At 41.2% G+C, this 14,306-nt stretch overlaps 2 protein-coding genes across 6 annotated transcripts in view; one reads left to right on the forward strand and one right to left on the reverse strand.

The window, feature by feature from the left end:
- Positions 1 to 7,544, reverse strand: part of LOC102965354 (zona pellucida binding protein) — a 115,283-nt gene extending 107,739 nt beyond the window's left edge. The window contains exons 1-2 of one of the 2 annotated variants that reach the window (XM_042963221.1): positions 7,346 to 7,544; positions 5,542 to 5,622 (exon numbers count right to left, since the gene is read on the reverse strand). In XM_042963221.1, coding sequence (XP_042819155.1) covers positions 5,542 to 5,622; positions 7,346 to 7,472 — 208 coding nt within the window. In that variant the 5' untranslated portion in view covers positions 7,473 to 7,544. The remainder of the gene's footprint in view (positions 1 to 5,541; positions 5,623 to 7,345) is intronic. The other variant, XM_042963214.1, reaches the window with a different exon arrangement.
- A 3,100-nt stretch (positions 7,545 to 10,644) lies between these two features.
- Positions 10,645 to 14,306, forward strand: part of SPATA48 (spermatogenesis associated 48) — a 58,648-nt gene continuing 54,986 nt past the window's right edge. Inside the window, exon 1 of one of the 4 annotated variants that reach the window (XM_042977380.1) lies at positions 10,645 to 11,462. In XM_042977380.1, the coding sequence (XP_042833314.1) occupies positions 10,910 to 11,462 (553 nt within the window). In that variant the 5' untranslated portion in view covers positions 10,645 to 10,909. The remainder of the gene's footprint in view (positions 11,463 to 14,306) is intronic. The other 3 variants (XR_006214473.1, XM_007094766.3, XM_007094765.3) reach the window with 3 other exon arrangements.

A 14,306-nucleotide genomic window follows, 5' to 3' on the forward strand; every position in this document is an offset into this window, starting at 1 on the left:
AGAAAAAAGAATCCATAAACCTCAAGACAGATCAATTGGGGAGTATCCAGTGTAAGAAAGAGGGGAAAAAAAAAATAAAGATAAATGAACAGTACCCAGAGACCTGTGGGAAATCATCAAACACTCCAGTATATACATAATAAAAGTCCCATGGAAGAGAGGAGAGCAAAAGGCATAAAGATATTTGAAGAAACAATGGCAAAATCCCCCAAACTGATGAAAAACATGAATCAACACATCTAAAAAGCTCAATGAACTCAAACTAGGACAGGTTCAAAGGGATCCACATCCAGACACATCATAATCATCTGCCCAAGTCCCAAGAGACAGACTCTTAAAAGCAGCAAGAGAAGCAACTTGTTACATACATATGGTCCTCAAATGAGCTGATTTCTCACCAGAAACAATGAAAAACAAAGTCTGAATAGACCTAAAGCAAGGAAAGTGACTGAATTAGTAATCAAAACTCTTTCTATAAAGAAAAGCCCAGCACCAGATGAATCCACTGGCGAATTTCACCAAACAAGTAAAGTCGAACTAACAACAATACTTCACAAACTCTTCCAAAAATTAGAAGAGAAGGGAACATGTCCCAACTCATTTTATCAAATCACTATTACCCTAAAGCCAAATTCTGACAAAGACAACACAAGAAAACTATAGAACTGCTTCCCCTAAGAATATAGACATAAAAGGCCTCAGAATAGTAGCAGCCAATCCTGCAGCATGAAAAAGAATTATGCTTCATAATAAACCAGGATTTATCCCAGGAATGCATGGCTAATTCAAAATACAAAAATCAATCACTGTAATACCACATTATGTCAGTAAGATAAAGGACAAAAAACACACGATCATCTCAATGTATGCAGAAAAAGCATTTAACAAAATGCAACACCCTTTTACAATAAAAGCACTCAACAAACTAGGAACAGAAGGGATTTTCTCAATCTGATAAATAACATCTACAAAAAAGTCACAGCTGGGGCGCTTGGGTGGCTCAGTCGGATGGGTGTCCAACTTCGGCTCAGGTCATGATATCACGGTCCATGAGTTCGAGCCCTGCGTCGGGCTCTGTACTGACAGCTCAGAGCCTGAAGCCTGCTTCAGAGTCTGTGTCTCCCTCTGTCTCTGCCCCTCCTCCACTCATGCTCTGTCTCTGTCTCTCTCAAAAATAAACATTAACAAAAAAAATTTTTTTAAAAAGTCACAGCTAACACCATACTTAATAGTGAAAGACTAAAACCTTTCCCTCCCCCTAAGATCAAGACTAAGACACACATATCTATTATCAATATGGAACGGAAGGTTCTGGCTGGAGCAACTGGCAAGAAAATAAAAGGCATCCATACTGGAAAGGAAAAAATAAAACTATCTCTATCTGAAAATCCTAAGAAATGACTTCCCCACCAACTAAAAAAATTGAGCTAAATAAATGATTCAGTAAGGTGACAGGACACAACATCGATGTGAAAAATTCAATTATATTTTTACATAATAGCAATGAGCAATCCAAAACCTAAATAATGAAAACTGTTCCATTTACAACAGCATCAAAAAGAATAAAACATTTAGAAATAAATTTAACAGAAGCGGCACAAGACTTGTACACTGAAAGCTAGAAGACATCACTGAGGGAAACTGAAGAATAAATAAATGGAAAGACAACCTATGTTCACGAATATGGTTAAGCTGGTGGCGCTACAAAAATTGATCTACACTTTCAATGCAATTCCTACTGACATCCCAATGGGCTTTTCTACAGAAATGGACAACCTGATTCTAGCATTAATATGGAATTGCAAGAGACCCAGAATGGCCGAAACAATCTTGAAAAAGACCAAATTTGAATGACTCACACTTAATGATTTCAAAACAGCAATCAAGACAGCATAGTACCGGCAAAAGGACCGCTAGCAATGAAATAGAATTTAGAGTCCAGAAAAAATTCATACATCTATGGCAAACTTCTACTCAACAAGGCACCAAGAAAATTCAACAGAGAAAGAAAAGTCTCTTGAAGAAATGGTACTGGAACAACTGGATGTCCACATGCAAAAGAATGAACTTTGACCCCTATCTCGTACCATATGCAAATATTAATTCAAAACGGGATCAAAGACCTAAATGTAAGGGCCAAAACTATAAAATTTTTATAAGAAAATACAGAAATAAAACTTTATGACTGTTGATTAGAGGACTGTTTCCAAGATATAGCACTGAAAACACTGGTACTAAAGAAAAAAATAAAAACCAGACTTTATCAGAGTTTAAGATGTGTGCTTTAAAGCACACTATTAAAAAACTAAAAAAAGTCTGTTCGTTTGCTTTATTTCTTAAATTCCACATACGAGTGAAATCATATGGTATTTGACTCTCCCTCTGACGGACTTATTTCACTTAGTATTATACTCTCTAGCTCCATCCACATCCTTGCAAATGACAAGATTTCATTCTGTTTTAGGGCTCAGTAATATTCCATTGTGTATATGTATCACATCTCCTTTACCTATTCATCTAACAACGGTCATTTGGGTTGCTTACAAATGAACAAAGAAGTCCCTCCCCCCACTCTTCCTTGGCACAGTCATCAAGGCCACCCTCAGACCCCTGGTGCAGCCCAAGATCGTTAAGAAGAGGACCATGAAGTTCATCCAGCACCAGTCAGACTGATATGTCAAAATGAAGTGCAATAGCAGAAACCCAGGGGATCGGGACAGGGTGTGCAGGAGATTCAAGGGCCAGATCCTGATGCCCAACACTGGAGTGACTTCCAGAAGTTCCTGGTCCACAACGTCAAGGAGCTTGAAGAGCTGCTGACGTGCAACTAGTCTTATGTGCAGAAACTGCTCCCAATGTCTCTTCTAAGAATGGCAAAGCCATTGTGGAAAGAGCAGCCCAGCTGGCCATCAGAGTCACAAATCCCAATGCCAGTCTGTGCAGCAAAGAAAATGAATAGACAACTTGTGTGCACATCGTGTTTGTGTTAATAAAACCATAAAACTACACGAGAGAGAGGGAGAGAGAGAGAGAAAGAAACCAAAAACAGACTCTTAACTATAGAAAACAAACTGATGGTTTCCAGAGGGAGGTGCATTGGGGGGATGGGTGAAATAAGTGATGGGGATTAAGAGTACACATATCTTGATAGGTTTTGAATAATTTATAGAATTGTTGAATCACTATATTGTACACCTGAAATTAATACAACACTGTATGTTAACTATACTGGAATTAAAATTTAAAGTCTTTAAAAAAAATTTTTTAAGTGAAAACACAATCCACAGTGCAGCCGCTCTAAGAAAACAGTGTGGAGGTTCCTCAAAAAATTAGAACTACCCTACGACCCAGCAATAGCACTACTAGGAATTTATCCAAAGGAGTGCTGATTCATAGGGGCACATGTACCCCAACGTTTATAGCAACACTTTCAACAATAGCCAAATTATGTTGGAAAAAAATGGAAAGAGCCTAAATGTCCATCAACTGATGGATAAAGAAGATGTGGTTTATATAGACAACAGAATACTACTTAGCAATGAAAAAGAATGAAATCCTGCCATTTGCAGCAACGTGAATAGAAGTGGAGGGTCTTATGCTAAGTAAAGTAAGTCAGTCAGAGAAAGACACATATTATATGTTTTCACTCATATGTGGAACTTGAGAAACTTAACAGAAGACCATGGAGGAAGGGCAGGGAAAAAATAGTTACAGAGATGGAGAGAGGCGAATCCATAAGAGACTCTTAAATACAGAGAACAAACTGAGGGTGGACGTGGGGAGTCAGGGAGAGGGAAAAATGGGTGGTGGGCATTGAGGAGGGCATTTGTTGGGATGAGCACTGGGTGTTGTGTGTAACTGATGAATCACGGGAATCTACCCCCAAAACCAAGAGCACACTGTATACACTGTACGTGAGCCAACTTGACAATAAATTATATTAAAAAATAATAATAAAGATTCTACTAAGGAAAAAAAGAAAATACAATCTATAGTATTGGAGAAATTATTTGTAAATCAAATATCTAACAAGGGTTTAGCATCCAGAATGTAAGAAAAAAAAAGAAAAAACCTCTTCCAACTCAATTAAAAAAAAAAAAAAAAAAAAAAAAAAAAAATATATATATATATATATATATATATATATATTCAACTAAAAAATGGGCAAAGGACTTGGGCATTTATGCAAAGCAGATAACCAAACGTCCATTAAACACATGAAAAGATCTTAAACATCATTAGACATTAGGGAAATGCAACTCAAAACCACATGAAAACCCACTTCACAGACACTAGGTTAGCTATGATTGAAAAAGATGAATAATAACAAATGCTGGGAAGGATGCTGTAAAATTTGAGTCCTCATACCTTGCTGATGTGAAAGTAAAATAATGAAGACTCTCTGAAAAATAGTTCAGCAGTTCCTCAAATAAACATAGAGTTGCCATATGTTCCAGGTGTATATTAAGAATTTAAAACGTTGGGGCGCCTGGGTGGCGCAGTCGGTTAAGCGTCCGACTTCAGCCAGGTCACGATCTCGCGGTCCGTGAGTTCGAGCCCCGCGTCAGGCTCTGGGCTGATGGCTCGGAGCCTGGAGCCTGTTTCCCATTCTGTGTCTCCCTCTCTCTCTGCCCCTCCCCCGTTCATGCTCTGTCTCTCTCTGTCCCAAAAATAAATAAAAAACGTTGAAAAAAAAATTTTTTTAAAACGTGATCACACAGAAACTTTTCAGGAATGTTTGTAACAGCATTATTCAAAATAGTCAAAAAGTGGAAACCATGGTGCATCCATAGGATAGAATATTATTCAGCCACAAAAACCAATGATGTGTGGATACTTTCTATAACATGAATGAGCCTCAAAAACATTATAATAAGTAAAAGAAGCCAGATGCAAAGCAGCACAGAGTGTATGATTCCACTTATATAAAGGTCCAGAATAGGCAAATTAATAGGATATTAGTGGTTTCCAGCAGCTGGAGAGTGACTGCTTAATGGGCACGGCATTTCTTTGTGGAGATACCAAAATGTTGTGAAATTACATACTGCTGATGGTTACACAACCTTGTCAATATACTAAAAGCTACTGGAATGTACACTTCCAAGGAGGAATTTTAAGGCATGTGACTTTACCTCAGTTAAAAAAAAAAAAGTTTTAGCTGCTATGCTTCTCATGTGACTATTGCAAAAGCTTATAAATCCAAAACCCTTTTCAACTGAAAAAACTGTAGCATATTTGAACTGCATACATTTAATATCATGGCTAAAATTATACAATAACAAGCAGAAACACTATAGGCAACTTTAATTACATGACTTCTAGAAATAAGTATACTTGGCCCACTTAAGCAATTACAGCAAACAGAATCAGACCTGGATGAATAAAACTATATGGAAACAATTCAAATCCATTTCCATAGAAGGAAAAGAGCCTTAGGAGACTAGGGTGTCTGGACAACATTAGCCTTTTGGACGAGATTGATAAAACCTAAACAAATGATAAATACTTTCTTAAAATTACTGAACATCTATTCGTTAATACCTGGAAAATTTGACGATCCCACTATTTTCACTGTATCCTGGGTCAAGCGAAAACCTCTTGGTAATCGAATCAAATATCCAACTATCAAGAACAAAAACAAACGATTAGCAATCTGCTTCATTAGAAATTCCAGGGTATTCTTTAGTAGAGTATATTTGATCTCGGTTGAAGAGATGCCAGCGAAATTACTCTACTCGCTGCTTCCCCCTACTATATCTCATCCCTGGTTTTTTTCTACATCCACTCAGAAAACTCTGTTTTTAAAGTCCCAATGCCCCACGCCTCAAGACTCAAATCACAAGTCCCTCTTCCTTGAAACCTGTATGTCCTGATCACTTACTTTCCCTCGCTTCCATCACCAGCACCTCTTCAATGACACACACTGTACATTGTATTACAGTTCTTTATGTACACATGTGATTTTTCTTGTTATAGACTCCATCGATGGTAGAACCTGTTTGTGTCAACCTATGAAGAACCAGTACCAAGCATCTTGCACATGGTACAAACTAAATAATAATAGTTGCGTACAATATATTCTGATATTCTTCAGTCGTTGCTGAATGAGCAAATGGGCATAATAGTGTGCACTGATCAAGTCGTAGGAGCACTATAAAAAAAACACAGTAAGGCATATACCCAAAAACATTTAACAGAGAGGGAGGAGAGTGCAAAGAAACAAGTATGATATTCAAAGTCAGAAAACCACTTACTGGTCTTAGGAAAGGCACCTTAAACTCTAGCATCTTCAGTTTTCTCATCTGCAAAATGGGACTGAACTGCAGATTTACAGTTACTGTAGGGGCTGAACCCAAACCATCAGATGCTATGTAAATATCAGTCTTTTCTATTCAGAGCTTACATACTAGACACTGCCTGCTTTGTTCTATTTATTCTATCCTCAGGTCTGATCTTGTCATCGGATCAACAGGTAGCTCACACACACCCCATCACATCTAGCATTAAGACCAGGGGTCAGGGTCAAGAAGCATCCTTCTCCTACTGAGTAATTAAAGGTTACGGACTACTCCTTACATATCCTAGAACCTTAGGAGCCCTGACGCCTAGACTTTGGAATACCTCGGAATGTCTATTCACTCCATTTCTTTCCTTTCTCCTCCTTAGCCCATGCCTTCCTCCACAGTCCCTCTACAATTACATTCCTGGAGGACTTCTTTTCTCATTTCTCTTCTTTTGTACAACTTGTAGCATTTTAAGGAACTCCCTTTTGTGCTTTTTATTATTCGATTCTGGGAGAGACTTTATTAAAAAAAAAAAAAAAGAGTCCAACATTTGAAGGCTAAACAACGCAGCCACCACCTTTCCAGTTACAGGACACTGGCTGAAACTCCCGCTTCACTTTTGTGTTGGCCAATAACCGAAATAACATTTTGAAAACAGGATGGAACTTCTTGGGGCACAAAGAGGGCGACAAAGGGCGGCGGGAACACGTCAAACCCTTGAACATCCCAGTCTCTCCCCCGTTTTACGACTAAAACCAGTAGATGGAGCCCCGCGACCACGGATGATCACAAAGCTCCGTGTGCAACCAACCCCCTGTGGGGCCGACAACCGCCCGGGGCCAATCGGGGAGCTGCTTCACAGCCCATCTGACTTCAAACCCGGGAGCCCTGCTGCCTGTACGGAGTCAGCCGCTGCCCCGCGCAAACGCGCGTTCCCCCGCGGGTTTCCACGAAAACACACCCCCCACCCTGGCCGGTACCGGAGTTTCTTCGGTTCGGCGGGCGCACGTGACCCGGGGAGGAGAGGGGGGGAGCCCGCCGCCCGGGCGCCGGCGCCTCACCTGACGAGGACGCCCGCGCCACGAAGGCGGAGAGCAGGAGGACGACCGCGGCCCGGGAGAGCGGGGAGCCCGCGGCCCGGGCCCGCCGCCAGCCCCGCCGCGCCCGGCCGGGGCCCGAGGCCTCCATCCACTCGCCGCCGCCGCCTGCCGACCGTCGGCGCAGAAGGTCGTTAAGCGGCGCGCGCCCACCGGCCCGGACCGGAAGGGAGGCTGGAAGGACGGGTCGCCGCTTCCGCGGGGCGGGGCCTGGGGCGGGGCCGGGCCGGCCGCGTGGCCAGCGTCCCTCGACGCCAACCTCTGGGGCGCGGTGCCGCCCGCCGTGCAGCGCCCCGGCTGCGCCCCGGGGACCTCGGCGCCGCCCGGGGAGCTGTGGGGAGGGGGAGCGCCCTGCTGAAGGTTCTGGAGCGGGAGGAGAACCGCGGACCGCCCCCCACCCCCCGCCCGCGCCCCTCCCTTTGAGTGCGCGTTGGCGGGCCGAGCGAGGCCGCCTCGTGAGGCTCAGCACCCGGGCCAGCCCTGGGCAGCAGGCGGTGGGAACTGAGTGAGTGGGACGCACGACCACCCGCCGAGGACAGCCTGGTGTCGCATGTCAGCTGCTGGTGTTTGATGGACAGATGGCGCTTGATTGGGAGGGAAGTGCACACGCACCAGGTGGGATCGAAAGTAAGACCTCGCAGCCCCGGAGAGAAGCTTCGTGGGAAGAACAGAGGAAACCACCTTAGAGGAGGTTGACTTCTGTGCTGCACTGAGCCTGGAAGATTGTGTTTTATCACCCAAGTTCAGGAGAGTGTGTGACACCACCTATGAGCATTTATGGCCGCAACGTGTTTAAGAGAATCGCGCCCAGCTTTTCTGCAGCTGGAAGGAGTCACTTAACGCGAGCAGCGCTACGACAGAAATACATCTTATGCAGTTGATGCAAACACATCAATGAATGAAGCATAAGCCACTGAGGACAGTGTCTAACAGTGACGTGTAGTGTTCGCTTTAACAGGAAGAAATGAATGCTCCTCAGTGGACTGAAAACAGTCCCTGGATATGCTGGGCTGCAGTGGAGGGATTTAAAATTAACCGCCTAACCACCTAAACCCCTCACTTGGTTGCTAGTGTTATCCCAAAGATTTAACGCCTTTCCAAGTGTTCTGATCACAGATATCACTGCCCCCTGCTGTCTTACAGCTGCCCTGATTTACATATTCGTAGTTAGGCTCTTGTCTGTTTTGCCACCATTTTAACCTCACTCCTAAGACAGTTCCTGGCATACAGTAGGCATTCAAATAGGTATAAACTTAAAAAGAGGGGGAGGGGGAGGGGGGTCCAGGGAGAAAGCAGAAAGCAGAACAAAGCAGAAAGGAACAAAGGCTATTTCTGGAAAAGCACCAGGATGTTCCTTGAGTTTTCTGGCTATTTTTATGCATGTGTTAATTGTTTGGTAAACTGTATACAGTACAGTTTATTTCACTGAGTGGATTTACATCTTTAGAAACTTTGTTTTTAGTTCTTTTTTAAAACACTCTTTTTTTTAACTTTTTTTAATGTTTATTTTTGAGAGAGAGAGACAGAGACAGTGGGAACTGGGGAGGGGCAGAGACAGAGAGGTACAGAGAATATGAAGCAGGCTCCAGGCTCTGAGCTGTTGGCACAGAGCCCAACTTGGGGTTTGAACTCCTGAACCATGAGATGATGACATGAGCCGAAGTCAGACACTTAACCAACTGAGCCATCCAGCTGCCCCCCAAAAGACTTTCTAATCTATATACAGGTTTGAATTAAATTTAGTGTTCTCAAGCATGTTTCAGTATGATTTGGATCCAGCCAGCATTTTGGTTGTATCTTACTGAATAGTGTCCCCAATCACTATGGCTCGGTATATGCCCTGTTAAAACTCCTCTTAATTTTTATAAACTGGTAAACCTGAAAGATATGATTTTTGCCAACTGGACTTGTGGCTGCTATTGGCTTTTGTTTTCTGCCATTGAGAATTTGTTTCAGTTCATCATCCCTCCTACCTTGTTCTACTGGGTAAATTCCTAATATTCAACCTGAGAGTAGGATGTAATATTGGAGGTTGTAGTTAATGTGTGGTGTGATTATGAAGATGGAAAGCTGATTGCAAGAAATATGAAAGTAGCTTTCTCACTCATACTTGCATTTTTTTTTCTCTCCATTAGGGATGCTGTGAACCCTGTGCCCAAATTCCAATATTTGGAATTCCTGTGGCAACAGTTTTCATACAAGACCAAATTATCTCATTGAAATGAGCTTTTAAATGACCAACACCATTAACAATAATGGTGTCCTTTTTCGTATGTGAGCTAATAACTGGTATCTTACTCTGTTTTTCAGAAATGCTTTGAAAAATTCCATTGTTCCTATTCTGTACATTGGTAGCAAAATGCAAAATAATTTAGTGTATTTTAAAGATGAACTTGTGGGGCACCAGGGTGGCTCAAGTCAGTTGAGCATCAGCTCAGGTCATGATCTTGTGGTTCGTGAGTTCGAGCCCCACATCGGGCTCACTGCTGTCAGCCTGTCAGCACAGAGCCTGCTTCAGATCCTCTGTCCACCTGTCCCTCCCCTCCCCTGCTGGTGCTCTCCCAAAAAAATAAATAGATATTTTAAAGATGAACTTGTGCTTTGACTTTAATTACTTATGTTTCTTAAAAATTATGTGCACTGAGTTACCTATGATATAATACATGTTCATTTTTTGCTTTACATTTACATTTATTCAGGTAGTGAGTTTTATAATTTATTAGGTCTATAAGGTAAAAATTTTAGTTAGATACAGATTTTATTTTTTTTTCATTTTTATTTATTTATTTTTAAATTTTTTTTTAAACTTTTTTTTTAATGTTTATTTATTTTTGAGACAGAGAGAGACAGAGCATGAACGGGGGAGGGTCAGAGAGAGGGAGACACAGAATCTGAAACAGGCTCCAGGCTCTGAGCTGTCAGCACAGAGCCCGACGCGGGGCTCGAACTCACGGACCGTGAGATCATGACCTGAGCCGAAGTCGGCCGCTTAACCGACTAAGCCACCCAGGCGCCCCAGATTTTAAAAATATATTGTCAGTTGATTAGCTGCTTTAAACTCTTTATTGAATATCATTTACCCATAAAATGTCAAGTTATGGAAAAATTTAGAAATAAGTGACAACTGAGCACCATTTTCCTGAGCAGTGGGGAGGAAACTATCATGAAAACACTACTAACAAGGCCATTTTTGTCTTTCCTAAGAATTAAATTATGACATATACACTAACTGGTCCAATGTGTTACAGTTCTAGCTGTTGCCAAGCAACAAGGACTCTCTTTTGTTCTATTATTTTCTGTCCTCATCCCTTACTGCCCTATCTACTTCTTTTGGTAGGGAAAAAATATCTACCTTAAAAAAAAAAAGAAGAAAACCTACTCTATCAACATTTAGAAAACCAAATCAACAACTTTAGGTTAGATTAACCAATCCTCAATTATTGGAAATAGTAAGTTTTATAGTAAAAGAGAAAGGCGTCATCAGAAGAGCTTCATTTATAGTCAGCCAAAATTCTAAAGAGCGTGGATATGGATTCACAGTGCACACCTGGAAAGATCAGTATTTCTGAAAGGTCCATCCTTCCAGGAGCAAAGGCTGTTGAGAATGTAGATTACCCACACTACTGCGATCTCTTAAGAAAAATGAACATGCCTTTTGTGAAAGGCGTCGAGGACAGACATGACCATGGCAAAATTGAAAAGAAATGCAATCCTACTTTTCTTAAGTTTCACCCTTATCCCCCTTCAGTCATGCCAGACTATCATTTACACTATCCTTATCCCCCGCCATATGGGCAAGATTATCCACTATTTCCACTTCGGGATGATGTGCCCTTGGGTGATCCCTGTTCAGGGTTTTTGAGTCCTGGTGGTGATGCTGATTTAAAACCTGGCATTGGCAGAACCATACCAAACCTGGTGGATTTCAGTGACGTGAAACCGCAGCATCGAGTTCCCAGGCCAGACACAGGATTTCAAACAACACTGAAAAGGCAAAAAATTTTATTAGAAGAACTAAAACAAGACAGGAGATGGGATTCCAGGGCAACACCGGACATTTCCATCAGAGCACGACTTGGAGGTAAATAAAGTGGCATGGGCTTTATAATTTTTTTCATGTTTACTTATTTATTTTGAGAGAGACAGCAGGGCAGGGGCAGAGAGAGAGAGAGAGAGAGAGAGAGAGAGAGAATCTCAAGCAGGCTCTGCACTGTCAGCACAGAGCCCTGACCTGCGGCTCGATCCCACAAACCATGAGATCATGACCTGAGCTGAAATCAAGAGTCGATCTTTAACCGACTGAGACCCCCAGGTGCCCCTGGGCTTTATAATTTTTAAACATTCAAACGAGAGAGAAGAGCATGAATATAAGACTCAGTATTTTAAACTTAAAATTATACAGAATAAGGAATTCTTATTTTTTTAAATTATAGATGGTAAGGAAAAGGTAGTAAGAATGATAAGCCTTTTATAAACCTATTTGTAAGAAAATGTATTTTTAAATATATTTTTGACAGAGAGTGCATGTGTGGGAAGTGGAGGGGCAGAGAGAGAGGGAGAGAGAATCCCAAGCAGGCTCCATGCTGTCAGCACAGAGCCTGACACAGGGCTTGATCCCACGAACTGTGAGATCATGACCTGAGCCGAAATCAAGAGTTGGATGCTTAATCGACTGAGTCACCCAGGTGCCCCTAAAAAAATGGCTTTTAAAACGTGCCTTAATTAGGATAAGTGGCCAACACAAAGTGTATATCAGAGAATTTATTCTAGACATGTAGATAACCTAATTTTTCCACAAGAGAATGTATGTTTAGTTTGGATGATTGTATAGCATACCTCCTTATCTGTCTCTCTCCCTTGAAAAACGTCTGCTGATGGTTATGAAAGAGGTCCCAAGAACCAAAATGAAATGGGAAGGTAGTTGGAAGTCGATTTGGGGGTCCGGTAAGAAACAATCCTTCCGTAGCCTTGGATACAGAACTGACCCCTTACTGATAGCTATACACTTTATGGTTTCTCTGTAAGAACTCGCAGACAGTGTCACAGGCTTGGTGAAGAAACGGTGAGAAACACTTGCAAAGCAAAGGCACACGGAGTAAGAAAGATCAGTTCGGAGAGAGAGAAGCAGACGATAAGAGCTAGGCTTTTTCACGTGTGCTTCAGCTGTGGACTCAGCAGGCGGGCTTGGGGGAATTCTCTAGTTTGGCATTTCCACATAAAGAATATGAGTGAAAAAAGTAAAGAATGTGAATGAGGTTCCAGCAATCTATTTTAAGAAGTAAGTCTTTTACAATCCACTTGAAATGCCATCTAGACTGGAAGCTAACGTAATTTGCCCCGAACCGTTGAGTTCGGGTCTGTCGTGCAGACACAGGACATCTCACTGATTCAGAGCTAGTGACTATTTTTCGACTCTGTCAAGTAAAGAGCTTGAGCTCAATCTTTTGCTGATGCTTCCGTGTAAAATAATAGTCATTGTTAAGAGTATGTTTAAAGGAATTGAAGTTGTTTATAAGAGTCCTATTTTAGACAAGTATACCACTTTGCTTACAAGCAGTAAACCCCAGCCTAGTGTAAGTTTCAAGAGCCGTATTTTTGGTTTGTTTCATTAGGTTTTTCTAAGCTTGGACTCTTGGAACATTATTCCAACAAATTACACGTTGAAGAAATAATTCATCGAAGCTAACTTAAAACTAAAATAGGGTTAACGGACTTTGCACCAACAGTTCAGAACCAAGTGTAGAACTCACTGCCCGAATCAGTACAACAGAGTTCAATTGTCTGTCTAGGCTTGAATCCTAAGAGAAGGCTTACTTGCCCTATCATCCGGGAATAGTTGCTAATCTCTTTATGCCTGTGGATATACATATAAATTCACATACTAGTACTATTTAATAAGGTAATAATGAGGACTATTTAATATAATTCGCATAAAGATATCTGGCATAAAGGAATGGACGAATAAATGTTAGCTCTTACAAAGTCCAGAATTCTCAATTCCTTGGCAATAAGAGTACTTCTCTTATAAAATCATTAGGATTAAATGAATTAAGACATGTAGAGCACGAAACAAAATTCCTGGAACCCAGTTCAAGCATTCAGTTGATAGTAGCTGTTAATATTGGCTATTAGAGTTTCAAGGAGTAATACCGGCCAGCTGTGGACTGGGTTTGATATAATTTGTCCAAATTTTCAACGATTTTGTAGATCTTGGAAATAATCATTAATTATCACTAGTAAGTACTTTCAGTTTTTAGCAAACCCAAATACACATAATGTCGAATACATTCTGATAAAGGACATATTTGTAGAATTAATTATATCACACACCAGTACGCTTTTCGGTGGGCGTTCATAAATACCAAAACAATATCATAAAAGATTATATTGCCGATTTCTTGCCCTATTCCGACTTTGTCTAGACATTTAACTGGGTTCAATACTTTTTTGTTCCTAGCTGGCTTTCTTTATCATATACTAGTCAGGTATTCTAAACTTATCCTAATTATATTCAAACGCTTCATTGGTCTTTTTGCCTCTAATTACAACAGATGACACATCTTCCTTATCACAGAGAAAATAGAGGTTGCCTGTATCACATCTTTGATTTTCCTACATTCAGCTTCCTAATATCAATACTTCTAACTCCTTGTATATCTTATTACCTTTTTTAGCCACTGGCTTAGCCCAAGCTACTAAAAGAAAATACCATAGGATGTGTGGCTTAAACAAGACGTGTTTACTTCTCACAGTTCTAAGGGCTGGGAAGTCCAGGATAGAGGTGCCAGCTAATTTGGTTCCTGGTGAGATCCCTTTTTCTGGCTTGCAGAGGACATGCTTCTTCCTGTTTCCTCATTTGGCAGAGAGAGAGACACAGCTCTGGTCTCTCTTCCTCTTTTTTTTTTTTTTATAAGGATAGTAATCC

This window comes from Panthera tigris, chromosome A2 (assembly GCF_018350195.1).
Source record: "Panthera tigris isolate Pti1 chromosome A2, P.tigris_Pti1_mat1.1, whole genome shotgun sequence".
NCBI lineage: Eukaryota > Metazoa > Chordata > Mammalia > Carnivora > Felidae > Panthera > Panthera tigris.